The sequence below is a fragment of the Nipponia nippon genome, unplaced genomic scaffold (genome assembly GCF_047370975.1).
Source record: "Nipponia nippon isolate SJK-2023a ecotype South Korea unplaced genomic scaffold, ASM4737097v1 scaffold_11, whole genome shotgun sequence".
Lineage (NCBI taxonomy): Eukaryota > Metazoa > Chordata > Aves > Pelecaniformes > Threskiornithidae > Nipponia > Nipponia nippon.
The window spans coordinates 30,383,759-30,406,738 of NW_028262302.1; the positions used below are offsets into that span (position 1 = coordinate 30,383,759).

At 42.7% G+C, this 22,980-nt stretch overlaps 1 protein-coding gene across 1 annotated transcript in view; it reads left to right on the forward strand.

Annotated features, from left to right (window-relative positions):
• MDGA2 (MAM domain containing glycosylphosphatidylinositol anchor 2) overlaps nt 1-22,980 on the forward strand; it is a 388,481-nt gene that overhangs the window by 289,176 nt on the left and 76,325 nt on the right. Inside the window, exon 9 of the mRNA XM_087746923.1 lies at nt 11,728-11,997. Coding sequence (XP_087603049.1) covers nt 11,728-11,997 — 270 coding nt within the window. The remainder of the gene's footprint in view (nt 1-11,727; nt 11,998-22,980) is intronic.

Consider the following 22,980-nt stretch of genomic DNA (forward strand, 5'->3'; position numbering starts at 1 on the left):
TGCTTTGAGATGATCTCCGTGTAGGTCAGCCCTTTGGTAACTGTGGGAAGTCTGCTCCGGGAAGAAGGAGAGACAGATATGGAAATTTTTCCCCCATGTCTGAATTTAAAACAAGCTTCCTGGGGTTTGACAGATCTTCAGTGCAATTTTTTTTCTCAACTTGTTCATCCACTTGTAAAACAAATGTCCTGATTTAGGACTGTCAGCTGCTGGTGGGGAGCAGCTCCAAGCAGAGGCAACTCCCATGGCTTGCAGCCACGCACAGCACGATGGCTACCCAGAACCGGGACATAGAGCTTTTGTTTTGCATCACAGCGTTGTTGTGGGATTGCAGTCTCTTTTATGGGTCCATAAAACACTTTGAGACCAAGTGCACGGCTAGCAAAAGTAAATACAACTCAGACCTACCTGCAAAGTTGGCAGATAATGTTTGCATGCAATATCTCTTCAGCTGAAAAATGCTTTAAAGTAAGTGCAGTTTTTCCCAGCAAGCTCTCTGCAAAGCATGCAGCCTGCAAAGGGGCCAGCAGTGGGTCCCTGCTTCTTCAGAGACATTCCTTGGTCCTGGGCAGGGGAGAGACTAATTCGGGTGCCATGACTTGCCTGTGCAGAAGAGGGGACAGCAGTTAAGGGTTAAGACACTGTTTCCTTCATGATGTCTTGCAAGATAAGAAGTGTTGCCATGGTATTGTTCAAGATTTATATTTTCAGGCATTACAATTTTCGTTTCCCAAAATATAAGGAATAGCAGCACAGCCCATAAAAGTTCATCAGCTGGGTAGACTCTGTTGAAAGATTGTGCATTCTTTTTAAAGAAGCTCATTATTCAACAATCACATTCTTGCTAGAGCTAGTCAAATAAAGCAAATAATGATTTGCAGATATGTGGGAAAATTAATGTTGCAGCTTTACTCCTAAGTTATTTCTTGTTTGTTTTCTCATACGAATATTTTTCTCTTGCAAAAGTTTCATGTGTTTTAGCACAAATACTTAATCTTTTAAAACCCAGAGCTGCTGTGTAGTGCTTGCTGCTTGTTCAGTATTTTCAGAAAATGTATGTCCTGTCAAGAAGCCAAACCAGGACAGAGGCATCAGCCAGGAAAATCCCAGCAAATGTCTGCAGCCAGCAGATGCAATTTGAACCGCAAAATCAAAGTTATCAAATTCTTGAGAGTGGCGACTAGGCTTCTGCAATTGTAAATCCTCTGCAAACCACGCACTAACATGCACTGTTGCAGCCAATGAAAAAAAAAAATTACACTGAAAACTACCTGATTCAAAATTCATCTAACTTAAAATTTAGACCTTGTTAGGTCTGAAATTTAGATTAGCTGGAAAACTTTAGATTCCATTGAAATCTAAGCCTGGTGCTTGCTGTCCCCTGTCTGGACAAAGCATGAGAGTCGATCTCAGTCCTATGGATAAGGCGATGCGCAACACTTCGTGTGCCAGGAATAAAAACTGAGTTGTGTCAAGTCTTCTGACTTCTTCATGCAGATGTTGTCTGTGTCCAGGAGAAGAGATCACCTTCTCCCTGCGCTAAATGGAGTTACCCTGCCTTATCTACTAGCATGTCTCTATAATAATGGCTCTGAATGGTAGTATGTGGTTTTGGCTTGCAGCTCCATTTGGAGCATTCCTTGGTGCTTTGGGGGGGGTCCCATCTCACTCTTATCTGAAACCCAGCTCTGCCAGACGTCCCCCATGAGATATGTGCTCCTGGACACTGGCTGGAAGTCGGGACAAGAATGATAAATTTAAGAGATGTCCTTTTTCTTGCTGATTTTACCCTGTTAGATCCTCTAGGATGTCAGACAGGTTTCGTGTGACATCATGGTGTCAGTGCGGCTTCCTCACTAGGCTGCTGTTGTTTCAGTTTTAGTATATTAAACAGAGTATGAAAGGCAGCTAAAAAGGCACCTGCCGGTGATTTGTGCCTCGTGTGGCCTTTCACTGCTGTGAGCTCAGGCCTCCTCTTTCACCTTACCAGCTCTCGCTGAATGCCATCCCCACGTGCTTTGTCTAATTTATACTGTTAAGAGTCCTGGAGCAGAAAACGGCGAGATTTTTGCTGTGAGAATATGTTAGACCTGCCCCACAGAAGTGTTCAAGTGTTCAGTAACGAAGAAAACCACTATTGGATTTAACTAAAATTGTCTGAAAACTAATTAGAAACTGATGAGCTTCAGCTGATCCTGGCATTCTAAGAAGAAAATAGCAATTTGATGAAAAAGAAAATTATTTAGGGAAAGTAAATTTTCCATTCAGATGTTTTAAGACAGTTCTTGTTGACCACTACCAATGAAAACTGCTATTTAACATTAATTTTACAATGTGCGGGGGGGAAAGGTAGTTGACATGTGCACCGTAACGTTTCTCTGGAAGGAGTTAGATTCAGGAGCTTCTCCGTTTTCATATGTTGTTTCCCCCATACAGTTCTCCATAACTGGCACCCTGCAGGAGCCTAGGAGATACTCACTGCATCACCCTTAAATTGCATCTTGGGAAGGGTGCTGCCCATCCCTGACCTCGTTCACAGCGAGGAAACGCGTGAATGTGCTCCCTACGCTTTTGGGGTGAGAGCTAAACAGTCCTCTCTGCCTCCAGAACTGCTGGAAGGGCATTTGCTCAAAGGCTTAACTTATTTGTTAATTAAAGCATTCTCTGCAAGCAACAATAAGTATCCTCTGCAGAAGTTCAGCTTCATTAGGAGGAAAAAGCTTTTTCTTTCTTTTTTAAAAAAAACAAAAACAAACAAACAAAGCCAAAAAAAGCTAGAGAATAAAAGTAGATTTTTATTTGTCTGACCTTGCGTACATGGGTAGGGCTGATAAATTTACCACTATAACCTAAAATAAATAGATCTAATTACCTGGGTAGCTGCAATATAATCCTCAGCTTCGTCTTCCTGGCTTGCAGAGATCCGTGAGGCAACGCACCTCTCTTGTTCTCCTTTTGCCAGAGTAATTACTGCTTATAAACTGAATTTGGCAACACAGAGTATTGCTAGGCTCAGAGGAAAATATTTTTGTACTTGTTAGTGCTGTCATATTTCATTTATTAGCATATTATCAGATAGTTGTAACCACTGTCATGGCGGTATCATGCTGTGTGGATGGCAGCCATGTTACTCTGGAAAACGGGTTCTGCCCCAAAGAGTTTGCAATGGGAATGCAATCAAGGGAGAGAAATGCAGATGGATGTGGGTGCTGGAGAGACAGAGCTGACAGCAAACCAGAAGAGCTGGCACAGCCAATGCAGGGCTCGGCATACTCACTGTCAAGTTTGTAGGATTTAAGTTATCTGTTTAGTTTTCTGAGTTATCTGTTTTGTTTTCTAGGTTTGTTTGGGTTTTTTTAAGTTTAAATGTTGGTGATTTATTTATTTAAAAATATACCTATTTTTTTATATTATTCAGATTTTATTGTAGTGAAAATATAGAATCCTAGAATGGTTTGGGTTGGGAGGGAGATCATCTGGTTCCAACCCCGCTGCCATGGGCAGGGACACTTTCCACTAGACCAAGTTGCTCAAACCTGCAAATATTCCTGAAATAGTTCCACCACAGGCAACGATCTTCCTTGTTCCTTTTTGTTTCCAAATAAAGATTTAAAAAATATTTTTCAGTCATCTCACAACAAGAAAAGGATCTCTGAAAACTACTTCACGAGGATTTCTGGGAAAGAAAACAGAAATTGAACAAGAGCTTGGGGCAGATGCTCAGCTGGCATCCGTAGCTGTATCTCTCATGAAACCCACAGCGCCCTGGCTATTTGTGCCACCCGGGCACCTGCCCTGAGTACTGAGATGTTTCCTATGTAAGAAATGTTTTCTAAGGACTGATGGGTAATTTGTGGTAGGTATGGATTTTTAAAAAATTCCTATTAGGGTATTTTTTAAGTGCCAGTGGTACATTGTAAAAGCAATGATTGATAAACACAGTAAATATGGTGGATGTTCCCTCCTCCATTTCATAGAATCTGCTGAGTGGGAAGGGACCCACAAGGATCATCGAGTCCAGCTCCTGTCCCTGCATAGGACAACCCCAAAATTCACTGAGGGCATTGTCCAATTGCTTCTTAAATGTTGTCAGGCTTGGTGCCCTGACTACCTCCCTGGGGAGCTTGTTCCAGTGCTCCACCACCCTTTGCATGAAGAACCTTTTCCTAATGTCCAACCTAAACCTCCCCTGGCATATCTCCCTGCTGTTCCCTCGGGTCCTAAATTTGTTGGTCTAGGTGCTCCCTAGCCTAATTAGCTCTAATTATCAAAGGTGTGCTTCAGAAAGACAGCTCATTTACCACTATTCTGTATGACAGTAATGGTCCCGTAGGTAGCCAGGAGCACCGGAGGTCCCCAGCAGGATCTTCCCTCCCTTCCCTAGCACCGCTCCTGCCTGAGCACACCGAGGAGAAACGCTGAGGCTCGCTGGTTGTCCCTTGGTCCAAAAAGTTCAGAAAACTTTGGTGGTGTTACATCTGGAAAGCAAATTTCCATGCAAATAGGGATTCCCCGTGGCATGCCGCAGGTCATTTTCTGTGCACAGGGATGGTTTGTGAATGCATGGTTCCAGGTTGGTTTTGCAATTCTATTTTAATTTATGGGTAGATGTGCAAATGATTTTTTTCTATTTCCGGACATAACGTTTTTGGTTCACTGAAAGAAATCCATTACCCAATATCTGTATCTGAGCTTTGGCTGGTTGTAATTTTCATGGGGATCACAATCATTATGGACTTGAGTTTCCTAAAACTCTCTGGCCATGTAGACTGGTCTTCTCTGTGTCCTGGCCATCAGGTTTCAGTCAGTCACCTCTACATCCAACTCAGTAGCTAAGTAAAACCATAAATTTGACTACAGTATAGATTCCAGAAATATATGAATTCTGAAGCGTACTTTTACAATCTGGTCATACTCCTTTGAATTTTCTGTCTCGTTAAAAGACCAAGCGAGATCTGTAAGGCCAGCACTGTAACAAGTTTTTCATTGCCTCAAAAGAGTATTTTCATGATTCTTTTTTGTCTAACTCTTCAGTATTATTAGGATCTCTCAATTTTTTCACAAAATAGAGTCTAGGCTTTATTTTTTTTTCAGTTATTTACGACTAGGGTTGAGATGCTCCATTATCCGCCTACTTCTGGAAGTTGTTGGAGGCATTTTCATGGAGATCATGCCCTGCCTATATAAAGGGATAACAGCAGCTGTAAATCACTTAAGAGTTGTAAAGACTAAATAATTTAGCTGTCTAGACTTGCGCAGTGCTTCCACCATTCTCATATCTGAGAGCATTTTTATATGCAACTGAGAGAGGACCGAGTCGTGTAGTCTTTGCAGTGCCTGAAGCAAAGGCAGATCTCCAGCAGCTCCTCACAGAGCAGATGGGCTGGCGAGGGTGCTTCTCCTTCCCCTGCCTCCTGGGGAAAGGGTCCTGGGATGGGGGGGTTTGGTGGGTTCGCCATTGGAGAAGTGTGGCAGAGGAGGGCTGGCAGGGTGGATGCTGCAGGCAGAGCTGCCGTCTGCTCCCAGCCACGCTGCTTGGCGCATCCTTTGCCATCAGAGGGTTTTTAGTGGGTAGTTTGTTTTAGCAGAGCTGGGTTGAGAGGAGTTTAATGGTCCCAGTTGAGTATTTATACAAATCCCTTGGAAGGGAGCACTGTTGGAGCGGGTATGCTCTCCAGCCCTTGCTATCGGTCTGGCTGCTTCTCCACGGTAGCCAGGAAGCTGATTTGAATTTATTTTTTGGAGTTGTTTTGTTTTCTACTGCATTAAATAAAACCAAGTCAGGACCTGGAAAGCTTAAAGTGCCATTTCATTTTGTTTTTCAATTGCATATGAAAATAATCCTCAGAATAGCTGGAGGCACCCGCAAAGAACAGCTGGAGGATGGAGAGACGTGGGAATAACGACTGCGGAGGGGTGGAAATCGTGTAAGGCTTTGCCAGCATCGTAATGAGTCCTGCAGTGAAGATGAATAGAGCGATCTTTCCCCAGCATGTTTCAGCATCCAGTGATCTGCTGGAGGCTGTATTCCCACCACCAGTTTTAACAGCCGCTCATAGGCATATCGTGCCCGGCTGGGTCTGACTCTGTTCTGGCTTTAACCTCCAGAACAAAAAATGGCAATGAGTTGTCCAAATGGCTGCAGTACTTTGTCTAGAGGAATAGTTCCTGATATTTGCTTTAAACCTGCTGCACGACAGCTTCACTGGGTCTCTTCAGTTAGCTCCGGACATCGCTGGCCGTTTGCACTGTTAATGAACACTGAGCTGTTTTCGGAGAAATATCCACAGCAGCTCCAAGATCTCCTTCCTGAAAGGCACCACTTGATTAGGCTCCATTAGATTGGACTTCATTAGGAACTGGGTTTTCCTTTGCAACTGATGAATTAATTATGTGCCTGGGTTTTGTTACCGATTTACTTAATATTGCAGTATTTTTCTGCAGCTGCTCTTAGCCAGATTCAGATTTAAATCCCTAATGATGCCCCCAGCACTGCAGTCTGCCGTACTGCCCGTGAGGGTGAGCAGCAGGTGTCTTTGGGAGCCCACACCGACATCTGATGGCGTCCCAGGTACTGTGAACTCAGCAGCTCTTCTTTCCTGGCACCTCCTGTCTTCAAGCCTTTTACTAATACACAAGAACCCCCCCATGCACACCTGTGCACACTCGTCCATGGGTGCTTGGGGTTTTTTTTAAGAGCTTTTGCTGAGGTACCTTGTTAGAATTTAAAAAAAAAAAAAAAAAAAAAAAAAAAAGGAAAAATAGAGTTTTACTGTCAAATCTACTGTCTGCCTGCAACGGGGGCTCCGGGAGTGCGGCTTTCTGAGCAGCTTTGCCGAGGAAGTCTGCAGAGCTGTATATCAAATGAAAGTGCACAGACTTCTTTTATTTTTAGGTTCAGAACAAATGGTATTGGAGGAAGGTAAAATCTATTAAGATATTTGAATAAACATTATATATGTTATATTGACTCTATTGATCTATACAAACACATATCGGCAGAGTTCCATGCATCTAATTCTGGTATATTTACACATATATATTAATGACCCATTTTTTGTTATAAAAGCACAGAAACCCCACTGCCAACAACATAATATGTAATACCTACTCCGTAACCTATAATATACTCGTTGATGTGGCCTGGGAGACGAAGTGCTGCGTCTTCTGGAAGTTGAAGAAATGCCACACAATTTTCCTGAGAGTAATTTTCAGAGCCTGGGTATGATATATCAGAGGCACAGGCGGTGACACAAAAAAAAAAAAAAAAAAAAAAAAAAAATTGACTGCCTAGCCCACGGCTTCATTATCAGGCAGGATACAAATCCTAGCAAGTAACTTTCCCTCACAGGCAAACATGCGCGCAATAACTTAAAAAAAAAAAAAAAAAAGAAAAGGAAAGAAGAAAGGCTGCCTTTTTAAGCTAGAACGACTCTGACTTTTCACTCGGGCACATCTCTCAGGCGATAAAATAATTTACAGTATGTTTCAATCAGATATTGGAAACGGCGCTTGCTTAAATCGCCTCAGCTTTGCTGGCGTTTTAAACACGCGGTGGTTTAGCACCGTTCCCCAGGTTGGGAGGGTGTGAGTCCTGCCTCCCGCATCGCCCGGTCCATCACGGGCTGGTCTGCACGGCAGCGGTGTGGTCCCCTGCCCACCTAGACCCTCGGCCCCCTGATAAGATGGTGTCACCTGACCTGATTTATCATTTACTGGTCTTGTTTTCTGTGGTGCAAATCCTGCCCCAAGGGTATTTAAAGGTTACTTCTTCTCTGTAGCTGAAAAAGATTGTTGTTAGAATAGCGTTCCTATTGGGTGAAACAAATAAAATGTGGACACAAATACAATAGAAACTGAAGCAGAGGCATCAGCTTTTCATATTTATTCCTGTTGCTAGAGCTGGGAGAGAGAACCTAATTAATTTGCTTAGGCTAGAATGCAAATTGGAGAAACCAAATCAGTAAGTAAAGTCTCTGCTCAAGGCCACACAGTCAAAATAAATTCACTGAATGGTATGTTTTCTCCTTAACAAATCTTACAATAAAGACCATGATATGATCCGCACCATGAAGAGCAGCTGCCTGGTTTAAAACAAGCAAGCATCCTTGCTGTTGTTTCTCTTGATAGCTAGGGAGCCTTCATTTTCCATTTTATAATCCTTAAGACATGAATGTACTTAGGCTAAAAATTCATTAAACATTAATATAAAGCCTGTTTTAACTTCTGACTGTTTGCTTCCCAAAGATAATTGTTTAAGAGAATGAGCTGTACTCCCTTTGCGGCTTTTCCATATATTTTTCAAAAACTAATACTAGAATTATGAAAGATAGGAATAAGTACAGCAAAGTAAATTAAATCAAATTGCTAAAGCCTTGGGGAAGAGCTAATGCAAATGAATTAAACACATATAAGTTCCGAATGGCTACAGAGTAAGTTTCCTTCTGAGCATCGTTACTCAGAAGATGCCGAGACACTAGCACCTTCGCTAGCTGTGAAGTCACTATCTTGTAAAAACAAAACCCAGAAAAATAAACCGGTAGCTCTGGCTACTATCATACATTGTAGCTTTTATCATTCCTTTCCTTTTCCATTAAAGTTATTACCTGCAAAAGTGTAACTCTGAAATGAGCAACCAAAGTTAATTTTCTTTTTCTGTCACTGGGTATCATCTGCTCATAGACAGATGGAAATTCTGTATTTTAAAGACTATTTTGACCTTAAAGGCAGGGGAAACTTTCATTTAAAAGCTATTTATAAGGTTAAAGTATATTATAAGTAAATAAACCAGGGGAAGAAGAAAGAGGGGACTGAATACCAATATGTGCTAAAAGTCATTAAAGCAGAGCTGCCATGGAGAGGTGAACAGAGAATTACCGTTCACTGAATATGGTGCATCAAGTGGAAGCAGCAAAACAAACAAGAGAACATTGTTACGACTTGTAGACGAGTTTTGGATGTTCAGACATTAAATGGGCTTATAAGTAATGAGAGAAAATGATAGCAAAATCATACATAAAAGGCTGTTTAACACATCACACGCAGCTTTCGGGAAGTTCCTGTCCCAAAGCTCTCCAGTGCCCTCTCTGCTCTCCCTCTCCACCGGACACTCAGGGCCGGTGGAGGATGCTGGGCCAGGAAGGTCTTCAGTCAGATGCTGTTTGAGCATCCTTATGTTGTGTTATTTTATAGGCTAATCTGTGTCCAGCTCAAAGTTGGTGATAATTTTACCTGGATTTGAAAGTGTATTATGGTGCTGACTGCGAGGGTAAAGGCAATAGGGCTGAAGAGGTTATGGATATGGAATTATTACAGCTGAAATGGAAAGAAAACCAGGGGAGCTTATTTCTCAGGGTGGAGAAATGACTGGATGATAGTAAATATTAGTATATTTGATTAGTAACTTATCTGATATTCATTATATATCATGATTTAGAAGGTACTTGGAAAGTACAAACAATTGTAAGACAGGGTGGTTAGAGGAAAACATGAGAATCTGTGAAAGGCAGATCAGGCTTGACTAGCTAAATAGCTCTTTCTTAGAAGAAAGCTGAGATCTGGCACATTTTCTTTCCCAAGAATAACTCTTATCTTTAAGCCAACAATTCCCTGTAAAGCTACTGCCTTGGGAAACTATTAGTGGAGTAGAAGAAGGTGGAGAAATTGTACAGTCAGGGCAGATGAAGACACTATTGGGTTGTGTTGAAAGGGAAAACATCAGGCTGGAGAGAGAGACTAGTGGAATTTCTTACAAATTTATCTTCTTTCGTATTTTTTATTCTGTACCTGGACACAAAGAATAGTCATGCTGTGATGAAATTTTCTGGTGACACAAAATTGGGGGATATTATCAATGGAAAGAAGGTTTGCGGTATTGAGGATTTAGGATTTCTGGTCTTTTATTTGCAGTTACGTGTGGCTGTACTGCAGTCCATGTACCAGTACCATATACAAAGCCATATGATATTTAATCTACGAAGAGGAAAGGTCAGGCTGGGATCAATGGGGTTTTGAATCGGTAGTTTCCACATCATCTCTTCTTCATCAGTCATTTTTGGGGGAATCTCAGTCAGGGGCAATTGTCCTCAGAGTTAATATCTGCCATTTCATCACCCTGTGCCACTGAGCCCTGTATCCCACCTCTGATGCCATTCACCACTTCTCCCCCTCTGCTCACCTTACTGCCAAATTGTGGTAGTCCTCTCCCAGTAATTCCAAACTTGGATCATGATAGAAGTCAAATGAGCAACAATGAGCTACAAAAACAATAGCTGAATGTCATGAGCTCTAAACAATGTTGTCTTAATAAGACAGTCTCCAAAATTTATTTTAATTTCAAGTTCTCTGTGTTTAGCTGGATTCTTGTCTAAGCAAGAGATGGTGAGCAGCAGTACATGTGCAAGTATGGTTCCTAATTTACAGGAGCTGAGGGAATCTGTTTACAGCTTCCATTATGTAGGGAATTAAAAAGTCTGAAGGTTATTGGTATCTGTTACAGAGATACCAACCAATGAAGAACCTGAGGACAAGATGCTCTTGGAGAGATAATGGTAAAAGAGAGCTCCTTCTGAAAGGAGCACGGTGTGGACTCTGTGAAGATGGTTCTCTTGCAGAGCTCGTCAGGGATTTTATGTTTTTATGTTACATGTCTGTAAGACAGCTCTTCTAATATGGATGCAAAGATCTCATGTATCTTACTGGCACAGGAGGCTTTCAGGATTCTTCTTTCTCATGGGCTAAAAAATGAGCTGTGGTTTTTAAAGAGCCAGAATGTCTTGTCACTCGCTGTTTTGCATCCAGTTGCAAACACATACGTGTTTTTCATGTACGTTACCTGGTCTAAATAGCTGTGCTGACAAGAGCTGAGTGCCAACATTATTCTGTCCAGGTTGCCCTTGTTCTTCTGCAATGATTAAGTTATCAAAAGGCAAATGGGAGGGTGAAGTTAGGTTTTTGCATACACTGTATGTTGGCTATATTTTATTTATTTTGTATTTTGCTGGGATCAAAAGTTTGTCAGAGTTTGTAGCTGCAAATCTAAATTATTTAAAATGCAGTTTAATTCAAGTTATGGGAAAATGGCCCATTCTGTGCTTACTGGAATATCAAAACTACCACCTGAGTGGACAGAAAAGAGTAACATAATATTATATATCTGTTGAAGCCTGAAGGCAGCTGTGAGGATGGGGTGTGGAGGGGTGTCTGTACTGCTGCATGGATCCGTCTTCTGCCACTGCAAAGTTAGGTCCCCCACTGAACACAGAATCGCTGCCTCAGCTCTGTGCCAGGGTCATTGTTGCCTTGTGCATTTTATCTAAACCGAGTCAAAGCTTTTATCTCTTTTTCTCCCCCTTCTGCTTCCAGAAAGTCCCGTGTGTCGGGGTCTGTGGTTCCTCTGTGAGGCCTGGGAGGGTTGAGCCCCCCGGGCTGCACAGACGCGGGACCTCTCGCTGCATCTCGAGTGATAACGTCGGTGAAGCAGCACAGTGTTTTTGAGTACTCAGCAGAAAACGTCAATAAGCAGAATGCAATGCTTTGGATATGTACATTTCTGTTACTAGCTGATCAGTATCTGTTGAGGTTGTATACTTACCATTATTGAGTTTCCCTCTCGTGGATGCTGGGTTATGCTGTGGTGCTTTAGCCTTTCAGCAGTGGCTGATTACCTCTGTTTTCTCACACTAATTTGCTTATGAATATCCTGCTCTCCCTTCTTGTCTCCTGCAGACCCCCCTGCTGTGGAGCCCACCTTCCTGGAGATTCGGCAAGGCCAAGGCCGGAGCATCACCATGAGCTGCCGGGTGCTGAGGGCATATCCCACCCGGGTCCTCACCTACGAGTGGCGCCTGGGCAGCAAGCTGCTGCGCACCGGCCAGTTCGACGTGCAGGACTACACCGAGTACACCGTCAGCAGCCTCTCCCGCGACAGCTACGGCATCTACAACTGCAACATCATCAACGAAGCGGGCGCTGGCCAGTGCAGCTTCCTGGTGACAGGTAGGCTTGGCGGTGTCTTGGTGCGCCGAGATGATGGACTGAGCGTGCTGCAGGTTTGTGTGTTGTTGGGTAACGCTATTCCTGCTTCAACGATTGAATTACCAAAGAGATATATTCCTTGAAGTCGAATCATAGCTTAAGACGTCTGGTTTGGATTCTGGGGAGGCTGGTAACAAAATAGGAGATTTACCTTATTTCAGTGGTTTGAGGATAAAGATTTTTCATGCAAAATGTAAATACGCCTTCTCTGCAGGCATCCGTCTGTATTCTTTTGAGAGAGGCCTGAGAGAGTCATCAGGCAGCAAATTTCTTCCATTTGAAGTTTGCAATAAGGCTTCAATTTCCTCTTCTCTCTTGGTACGCTCAGCGAGCTCGGAAACCGGGTCGGGCAGACCACAGTTTCAAGCAACTTCAAGCTACCCAAGTACAGAGGAGTGTTGAAATTTGTTCTTTTTCTCAAAAATCAAAGGACTTTGTGAAGTTAGTACACAAGATCACAGACTCGGGGAGGACGTGCGACCCCTGCCATGATCTACCCGTGTTGTGTAATTAATGCACTGGATTGAGACAAACTTTATATGTCTTTTATCTTTAGTATCTTGGATTTCAATGGTAAACTGGGTGTTCAGATATGCAAATCTTGGTTCTTCCTCTATTGGAAAGTAGTTACTATGACTTGAAGGCCCAGCTGCCTGATCCTGCAACATCCCGTGCCTGCGGCAGATGTTGTGCCCCACCTGAGGTCCTCTGGTTGCTGGAGTCACCTCAGCTGTAGGTTCCCCATCCCTCTAGGCTGGTTGTCCAGGCACTTTTTTGAATCACTGGAGGGAAAAAGGCATCTCCATTAAGTGAAGCATCTCCTCCCAAGGTCTGCGGTGGGTCAGGAACCCCCTGTTCCTCTGCACCAGCTGAGAGGGGTGTCCAGCCACCCGCCCTGTGTGGGCTCTCTCCGGAGATCAGCATGAGCAGCCCCAGCCTCCCTAAGGATGTTGGAGCAGTAGCCCTGTTTCTGTTCAAAATCCCTCCCGTCAGCTGCTTGAAAAGGAAAGATGGGAAAAGAAGTGAATAAAGAAGAAATTCAGAACGTGCAGAGGAGATCTATCTTAGAAGGAAAGGTCCCCCATCTTAGTTGGGATTTTATTCTAATTTAACCGACTTGGGTCCAGCTACAATCCAATCTAAATGAGGTTTTGCTTTTGGGGTTGCTGGCAGCATGGCAGCTCCCTGAACCCTACCATTGTTTAGGAAATTGGGCATTATTATCAGCTTTGCTGCTGCCCGCAGACAGGGCATGGATTTAATGGATGAGCTGCAGAGCACCTCTCAGGGACCCTGCTCTGCACAAGTCCTGGATATCAGGGTAGACCCTCCATACACATCTTTCCTGGGAATAAAGGAAACAATTCAATTCAGCTCCCCAGTGTTTTTCAGTGAAATTTGGTTGTACAGGAAAAAAACGTGGGCCTGCTTTTGTGTGGATGCTTTTTTTTTTTTCTCTGTTTTGGATTTTGTTGAATGGCATCTCATTGGCAAGGATTTCATCGGGCCAGCAGTGCACGGCACAAATGTGGTGGGAACACAGTGAGCACCCCAATGACTGATGGCTCTACTTCTTTCAAAATGTAATCAAGCCTTTGGCTGACTTATCATTCAGAGCCTGCTTGGAGGTATTTTCACAGCCACCAACTTCTTCAAATCGTTGGAGTTTAATCCAAAAGGTGGCTGTGAAGGAAACCAGAGAAACAGTCTTTTTCCTCAAATGAGTAAATGCAGTTCAATTTACTATTCATCACGCTTTGGACCCGAGACTGTGGAAACCTATTCTAAGGCAATTATTTTGCCAAGACTGGGGCAATCTGAGTAGCTTTCTGTGATTTATTACCGTGCCAAAGCAAGGCACATAACTGAAAATTAATACCAGAATGGTTTTATGATGTACTGTCTCACATCCCTCTGCATGCCTTGCTCATTTTTAGTTTATACGATTGCGCGAATTTATGCTGTATGGTTGCGTTAAGGATGCTCAGAGTAACGCTTTGGGTTATGACTTCCGTGCTTTCCTCAGTCTTTTAAGGTTAAAACCAACCTATTTAGTAAACACTTTCCTTGACATGTGGAGTTGAAACTGCTCTCAGGAAAGAGCAGCAGCTGTATTCTGGTCCCAGGTCTCATCAGGACAGATGAAGTTAAAGTGCTGGGGAACAGCAAACGTGTAGAAGAAAAATGACAAAGTGGTTAAAAAGGAGGCTTACATTTCACTGGGAATGAGAACACAGAAAAGAAATGGGTCACTTAGATGCACGCATGGAGAAAAAAGGCAAATAAATAGCCCAGTGGCAGGAATCCGGTGATAGTGGAGAGCTTTTCTTTTGGGTGGAATAATGGGAGTTGTAGCCCATTTTTAGTTGCTTTTATTTCCAGGTTTTCATGTAGTAGCAGTGTGCTGCAATGCTCACACTGCAGGGGCTGCAGAGAAGCATTGGTATGCTAAGAGAAAGGTTTTCAGTACAGTATTAAAAGCAGGCTGGATGAAAAGATTTATACTGGCCCTAGAGTTTGCAAAACCTGTTTTTACTGCATTTGTATTTTGAGCCAGATTTGAGAAGATGCAAGCAAAATAAATCGCATGTGGAAAAGGGGGTTGATTTATATCAGGTGGGCCAATCTGAGGCAGATTTAACCTGCTAACGTCTTAAAAATAAATAAGAACGTACAAGCAAAATTGTATTTGTGGGAAAGCAAAGTTGAGTTCATGCTACTCGCAGCTTCACTATCTATATATTTTATTCAGTGGTTTCTACTGCACATCATATCCAAAGAGCAATAAAAAGTACATTTCAGGCAGTGTGTCATTAAAACCCTGCCAAGGCTGGAAGCAAATAGGAAAAAAAAAAAGATGCGCAAAATGTCATGAATGGCACAGAAGCCTCCATGCAGGTGGAGGAAGGATTTGAATGCTGGAGAAAGAGGCTGGGTAAGCGCAGGGAGCGTCCCCCTCCCCGGAGAGGCTGCTGCCCTCGCGGGGCAGACCCAGAGCCCTCCCTGGGTCGCATCCTGGCTCCTGCCAGCCCAGGCCACCCCAGGGACACCTTTTTCACAGTAACTTGGGTCTCTTCAAGGGAGGGGAGGTTGAACTCTGTATTTTCTAGGTTCCCAGTGTGCAAGAGATTGATCAAGCAGGCACTTGTGTTGCTGTCAGAAGGGCTGGTGCTACAGTGGGGGTTGTTTAGCAATATTCTGTGCACCTGGGGGCTATTTAGGATTCAGATTCCCCGTAATTGACATTACCTGGCAAGTCTCAGCATAACACTTTATCTTCAGTGGCTTATAACTTTGGCAAGCTTTAACCACTTGTGCTGAAATTTGCTGTGCTGGTGGCTGCCTCGGGCTGAATTGTTCACAGAAGTTGCTGTCCAAAGAGGTTTTTTTAAGTAAGGGAAACAATATTTTGTTTCATCCATGTTAAATTCTTGTAGCTGTTCAACCGGTGTGTTTGAAAGGGCCAGATACACATTCTTGCATGATTCCTCGCTTAAGTTGCATTGTGAAATCGGTCTGTCTGTTGTTTATGGTGCTGGCTTGACAATGCTATATGTAATTTGTGAGATACTAATTAAAGTAGTAATCATAACACTGGGTAGTACTAAACAAAGCTACTAATGGCATTATGTTGACGTAGCTACCTTTGTCAACTAACTTCTGATCCCACTGTTGAGCAAAGACAGTTTTGAATATTGATTTTGTGCTGTTCTGTTTTGTGGAACTTTTTCACCATAAAATATTGCATTAATTAATGAGCCAATCTTTAATTATTTACTTATCAAGTCTTGCATCACACTTTCAGTGCTTCTGGCTGAGAGCAACATCAAGCCAATCAGTTTGTAATTACATAGGTTATAATCGTTAGCTACCAGCATGACCGCAGGTTTTCCCTTCTCTGGAGCTTCAGTGGTGTTACTGAACTAAAGACAGAGCAGAGCACACTGTGAGAAAAGCTGGGGGCACGCACGTGCCCGCCCATGTCCCCCGTCTAGCTGGGGGTGTCTGCTCAGTCTGCTTGAGGATCTCCCGTCTCCTGCCTTCCTTTCCCACATGCCTTAGGAAGTTTGAATCTGAAGAGCTGGACACTGAATCATCCCTTCCGTATGATCTCAGCATCCATCCCCGGTAGGAGCTGTGTGATTCCTTGTGTAGCCTTGTGGGAACATCCTCGCTGGAAACTCGTTCAGAAATTTCAGCCTTAGTGTTTCTTCTTTGCCCTTGGCACCATACGTGGTATCGCTGTGGTCTGTGGAGCATCAAGCTGAAGTCATAGCGGAATTACCATCCAGCCTTTTGTGAAAGCTGGGATGCTTTTGCCACAAGGGCATCACCTTAAAATAAATGGCAGACACTTGAAATTGCAGGGTATCGGGTTCTTCTCCATAGCCCTGTTAGCTGAATTAAACAGTGTTCTGCCATTTAAAGTTTTATGGCTTTGTTAATCCTTTTTTATTAGGGAAGACCTTTTGCACTGAACTGAGGGACAGAAGTGTATGTTATTTGTAGCTTCCCATTTTAATTTTTTTCTTAGAAACTCTATGGGATTCATGTAAAGCAACAAGCAAAAATCTTGTTTCAGAAAGCTTGTTTGGAAGCAGATTCCTTGTACTCTTTACCTGCACAGTCCCAAAATATCAGGATTTTGCCAGTGAACTGTTTTCACTCTACAGTGGGTTTTTTGTCAGCATGAAGGCAACTTCCCAAGCAAGTAACTCAGCACAGTTTTTATGAGCTGAACTGTATGTGTGTTGGCTGGAAGGCATGTCTCTAATGTAAGTTCTGTTCCTCACAGCGTGGTTGCACATCATGGAACGATTGACCAGCATCCGAACCGGTGGAGGGACACGCAGGAGCTCTGTGTTGGGTTTCTCTTCACAGATGTGTCAAATTCAGCGGTTTTCCTCTCCATTTTCCAGGAACATGTAGCGGTTAGTGCCAGACACTGGAGTCATTGCGGCTTGGTAGTCCCTAGCAGTGGCCAAGGGATGCTGGGCGTTACTGAACCCTTGCTTGCAATAGTTACTTATTACCGTTTTTTTTACCTCCTTGCTGTTCCAGCCGATAACTGCTAGAAGTTGTTTTGGGCTTTGGGTTATTTGTGTGAGTTTTGGTTGACCAGTTTGTTTTTTTGGTAGTAGCTCTTGGATGAGTACAATGACCTGGACATATTAGGAAAGCTCATTGCCAAGTGTGGAAGTAGAAACATAGGGATCAAGAATAATCTACCTATCTAAAATATTTCAGAAGAATAGTCTTCCTAAACTACTGAAAGATTAACTGATGAGTTGAAAACAATTATTCACTTTTTTTTTTCCTCAATGAGACGTACACAAGCACAGTTTAAATGAATATTTTCATTACTTTGGTGAGTTTTGAAGCTATAAGAAACCATCCTGTCTTTCTGGTAGCACCAGCTCTTCACACACACTCAGTTGTTGAAGGGGGCTGTCTAAGGAACTCAGTAATCATAATTTAGGGGCAAAACCAGGTCCCTGGCAGAAATACCAAAAAGTAAGATTTTGACCCCTTTGAGGTGCGTGCCAATTCATTTTATGCTCATTTCTAAACAAAAATGTAACCCAGAACTGAAGCAAACAGCCACAGCCTGAATATTCCTCCTAACACCGCCACATTTATCAATTAGCGCTGTAATGCTGCTGTTCTCCCCCCACCAAAAGGAGAGCTCCTGCCAAACAAACCTATGAGCCTCAAACACGCGCAAGTGGGGAGTAATAATATGATTTTATGCTCTAATTCTTTGTCTTGAGAACCTTGCAATAATCATGCTGTTATTTTACCCAGGGTATGAGCCTTGGTAGCTGATAGCCTCTGGCTGGTGGCCAAAGCCTTACCTACCCCTGTTTGAGGATGGTGGCTGTGCTCCTGTACTGCAGGCTCTGCTGGCAGCTGCTACAGGCGAGCTCCTTGGCTCTTTCCTTGGAGACCTTGGAGGAAATTAAGTCAGCTTGTCAATGTGGAAAGGTTCAGCATTGCCAAATGGGCTTCATAGCTTTCCGAGCTGGGAGGTGGCAGGGTTCCTGCTCCATTCCCTGCATCCTCCAGGATGGACGATGCACCTGCCGGTGCTGAAAATACTCGACCACTCAAATCACTGACTGCTGCCTGGTCATCACGTAAAGGCAGGCATCTACTCGAAATCTAATCAGGCTCAAGAATCAGATTACAATAATTTCATATACTGAGGCCTGTCCCTCACCCTCTCTCATTAATAGGAACATTCCCACTTATATTTTTCAGGCTTAAAGCTGTGTTTTTCTTTCTCCTGCTGATGTCCTCAATAAATATAGAGGGACATTGACTGCATAGCTGGCCGTCCTGGGTCAATTAACACAAGGTGCTGATGAAAAATGAAATCTGGAAAAATATTTTTCCTTTTTTCTCTTTCCATTCTATACTGTGAAGTGTTTTTATATTAGCAATGGTACAGCCCATTTGGTTGGGACAAAAATGTGTGCTGTTCAATTGGTAGTGTCCTTTTAATTTTAAAAATTGGAGCAGAATGGTAAATAACAATCACAAGCGTGTTACTGGGGCAGGTTAGGGACAGCTGTTGGTCTTTTAGGAAGCTTATATGGGAAAGAAATGCTGTGCTGGATATACAGACATTTTCTTTTCTTAGAATAAATCACATATTCTCCTTGGTAGGCACACTTCTGTTTCTCTTACACACATTTCCCTCAGTGGGAATTAAGGAATTATATTTGCTCTGTTCTTTTAAATATTTATCTTTTTCTTTTAATATGTGACATTTTTCCTCCAAACCATTTGCTGTTGATATTTTTGGCAGGGTAAAACCATGGTTTCACTGAAGTCTGAAGAAAACTGATCCACTTTGGTGAATTCAAAATTTGTCATGTAGAGTCAGCACCAGAGGGCTTGAGGGTTGGTGGTTTGTTTTTTGTTTTTTTTTTTTTTTAAATCAAAATCTTACCTGTTTATGCTATCTGCTTCTTTAATACTGTGATATCTCCCCAGGGACTTCTTGCATCCGTCCTCTGCGTCCTCTCTGTTCGAGCAAGTCCCCGCACGGGTGTGCAGGAGCCCTGCAGCAAGGCGCTAGTGCCCGTTAGCTAAGTGCCATTAATTTTTAATCTAAAGATCCTCTCTTCAGTGTTATTATTCCTGTTTGTTTATTTCAGATTGCCTTTTTTTCCCCCAAGTTTGTTTTTTTGTCATTTTATCATCTTAATGCAGAGCAGAGCTTGTCTTTGCAGCTGGGTGCCCCAGGGGCCGCTGCTGGAGGGCAGCGCAGAGCGGCAGAGCGAGTCTTCGCCAGCTTTCTGCCACGTTACGAGAAAATTCAATTTAGCCATTTTCTCCCTTAGAGTATTTGTTAGGCACTTTGTATCCTTTCCCTCCAGCTTAAGCCAAATTTAGTACTTGAACAATGAGAGAGACAGAAGGGTGAAGAGGGGAGGGGGACTGCAGAAGGTTGTCCTCTTGTCTCCCTGTTCTCACCTGTCTCATCCTCTTCCTCCTCTGCTCTGTTCTCCCCACGTGGCCCACGCTGGTTTCAGAGTATGGAAAAAACGTCACAAGGTCAAAAAACATCCATGCAAATGTACCAACAACATACACAAAAATCTCTTTTAAAATAGCTGACTTGTGCTGTCAGGTACTTGGATGCTCTTATCTTTCTGTATTCCATTGCAATTCTGTGCTCCATCTGCTCCCTGCCCCCAAATCCTCTATTTTACCTTTTCTGAGTGTTAGACAAATTATTTATTTTTCTAATTCATTGTTCTGTCATAAAGATTACTTTAAATAAAACAATTTATTGTCATTACTCTTCAACGTCCAAATCATCTTGGAGCATGTACACGTTTTCTGAGGACATTTCAGAAATCAGAGTACTGATTGGACTCTCTGCCTGAATTTGTGCGGGTCATTTGTGACTGGCTGCTGGCTCTGGACCATGGAGCACTAACCTACTTATTGCTTTTAGATACTTCATCTGCCTCGAGATTAGCCATGACATTTTCCTGAACCGCTGAGATACTTCTGGTAGTTTGGCCCTGGGTTGTTCGGTGATGCGTTCCCGTCTGTCAGCAGGCACTCAGATCCTTCGCTTTAATGGCCAATTTTCTGATGGTTATCCTTTTGAAATCTGCCGGAGTGCAAGGATGAGACTGAGGTCCGATTCCCTTTGCTCTTTATCTTCTTTTCTTGGGTAGTGTTATTGAGAGCTTCAGATTGAATTTTCATCTCCTTACTGCTGATTTACAGCCTGAACAAATATGCTATCACAGTGATGTCTGTTTTGGAAAATTACTTTAAAACCATGCAAAAGTGGAGAACACTGCATATATTTTTCTTTTTTTGTCCTTTTCTTTTGGGGTTTTTAACAATTCAGTGCCAGCAAGATCAGCTTTCTTATTTTCGTGGTTGTCAGCAAGTGCAGAGCCCGTTGACTTCCGTGGGATGTGTGAGTGCTCAGCAGCACAGAGAAGTGAAGCCATCCACCGATGCCAGCTGGTACAGCCCAGCTCTTCCTCCTCAAAGGGACTCCCTGGACGAAACTGGTGTGGTGCTGGTTTGGAGATACCCACATGCTCTCTTGTGCCTCTCGCGAGATGGCTGAGCTGTAGGGACCCACTGTAAAGATTGCATCGCTGCCCACGTCTTGTGTTTGGGTGAAGATCTCACTGAAATGATCATGTGTGATTATCAGCCTGGATTTGGATGTATCTCTTCCCCAGAAAGTAAATGCACTTTTAGTAATATCATAGTGACAGAGGGACAATTACTGCCACGTGCTTTACTGAAGAGGAGAGTCTTGGCCATGGTCAAACCATGCCTGCAATTCGGTGGTCTGTCTCAGCTGTCTTCGGTGCAGCCAGGACAGCTAACGGGAGCAGTGACGAAGGCAGCGTCTCTCCACCCAGACTAAACCCAAGCATTTGTTCTGCTCTCTGTTCAGTTGGATTACTACTTAAACTGTTAAATTCCAGGTATGCTGCCTATGCCCATGTGTGCTGTGTTCTTGAGAAAGTCAAGTTCCAGCACGCTGCAGAAATTTGGGGTCTATCGCTGCAATGTTATCAATCAGCCCTGTGACCTCATCGTTGTGTGATGGGGGAAACTGATGTCTGACGTCTGTGAGCTCCTGAAAATAGGGTAAGTTAGGTAAGATAGGTCAGAGAAAAGGGTTCAGGGTCAGATGCTGAGTTATTTAGCATCTCCAGACTGGTGTACTGGCATTTTAGTTTTTCAAGGTGTAACAGCTAGATTTTCAGGTATGAAAACGTCCCAGATTTTGTTCCCTCTTTCCTTGCAGTGACACAATTGTGTTTTGAAAAAAGTTAAGAGCCAATGCTGCTTTGTTTTGATGTTTTAATACGTGACTGTGAGGGGAGCTTTACTGAAAAGTCACCTGTATTTAATGATGCCACTTTCTAGAGAAAACAGAATTTAAAAATCAAATCTGATTAAAAAAAAAAAAAAAAAAGCAAAACCAAAAACAAATAAAAAAATTCTGTGCTGGTTTTCTGGAGAAAATGCTGTTAGTATAGCTAGAGAATCTTTTTTGTCCTTCCTTGAGGAGTAAATGTAAATGAGTGTGTTGTCAAGAAGCTAATTCATGGCTGATTAAGTCAAATACATTAATTAGGTCAATAACTTCGGGTAGTCTTAAAATGCCAAATAAAACGGAAGGCTATCAGGCAGAGCACAGCCCCTTCTCCTTGACACAGACCAAGGCAAAGTCCTTTTTTCCATCCCGCGGGCTGCTTTGCTGAAGATGCTTTACGTGCAGTGTGTTTAAATGATATAGGTTATCCAGAAGGTGGGGTTTTTTTGCAGGTGAGCTACAGGAATTTTTTTCCATGAATATTTGTTTTCCAGAGCTTGCACAAATTTCCAGAGGAAAACAGTTTCAGATTTTAGAGTCAAAACGAATTGCCGCCTTTGGTCCTGATGCAGTTCATGCCTTGACCAAAATCTGCTGTTGTTTATTCTGTTTTATTATTAGCTGTGGGGTAGTATCTGCTTTGTGTTAAGCATTTCACACTTGTACAAGAAGGAATATTCACTGTCCTGAAAAATTTAAAATATTAACAGAAGATAAACTTTTTTTTTTTAATAAACCAAACGAATCCTTACATGGCACACAACAGAAATGGCTTTTTAACAGAATTAGGAAGAAATTGGGGCTTTCACAGATTGAGTCAGAGAGGTTAAACCCAGTAAAATGGAGTATGTTTTTTGAAAAATTGCCAAGTTCAAAGAAAACCTAATCAAACATCAAAACAGCTTCTTTAGTGCAGTGAAACATAGTTTTGCTCCTCAACTGCAGAATTCATGTTTGTGCTAATCTAAATAATTTATATGAATCCAGAAATGAGGTCCTATTAAATCTTTTAAAACAAGGTTATTTTTTCCCTCAATCAATTTTGTGGCTTTTTTGCGGGAACATTACTTTCTGGAGCAGAGGGTTGGATGAGTGGCATAGTTATTTGTTAAATCAGCCTGAAATACAGAAGAATGATTAAGGATAAAAAATAACTAAATAAAATAATAAGCTAGATCCAGGGCACTCAGTGGGTTCATGCCTTCATTTTAGGAAGGACGTGGCCATGGAGCACATTCACTATGAGAAGCGCAATGGCGATAGGGAGGTTAAGTATGCCCTAACATCTGTGTCGCTGTAGAAGTTCAAATACCATATACAAAGGAGAAAACAAAATCAGCAGGAGAGGATGAAAGCTTCTACACCCTCGTCCTAACCTCTCCCCAAAACCAACTCAATGCACATCATAGCATGGGAATTGGCTCGTTACAGAGCTCAGATAAAGAGAGAAAGGGTTCTGCTGGGAGAGGGAGAGCAGCAGCATCTTTCCCCATCATCAGCACTTCCCTCTTTTCCAGCTGATGTGTTTTGGACCTTGTCCTTTGGATCTTGTCTTTGACACTGAATTGTTT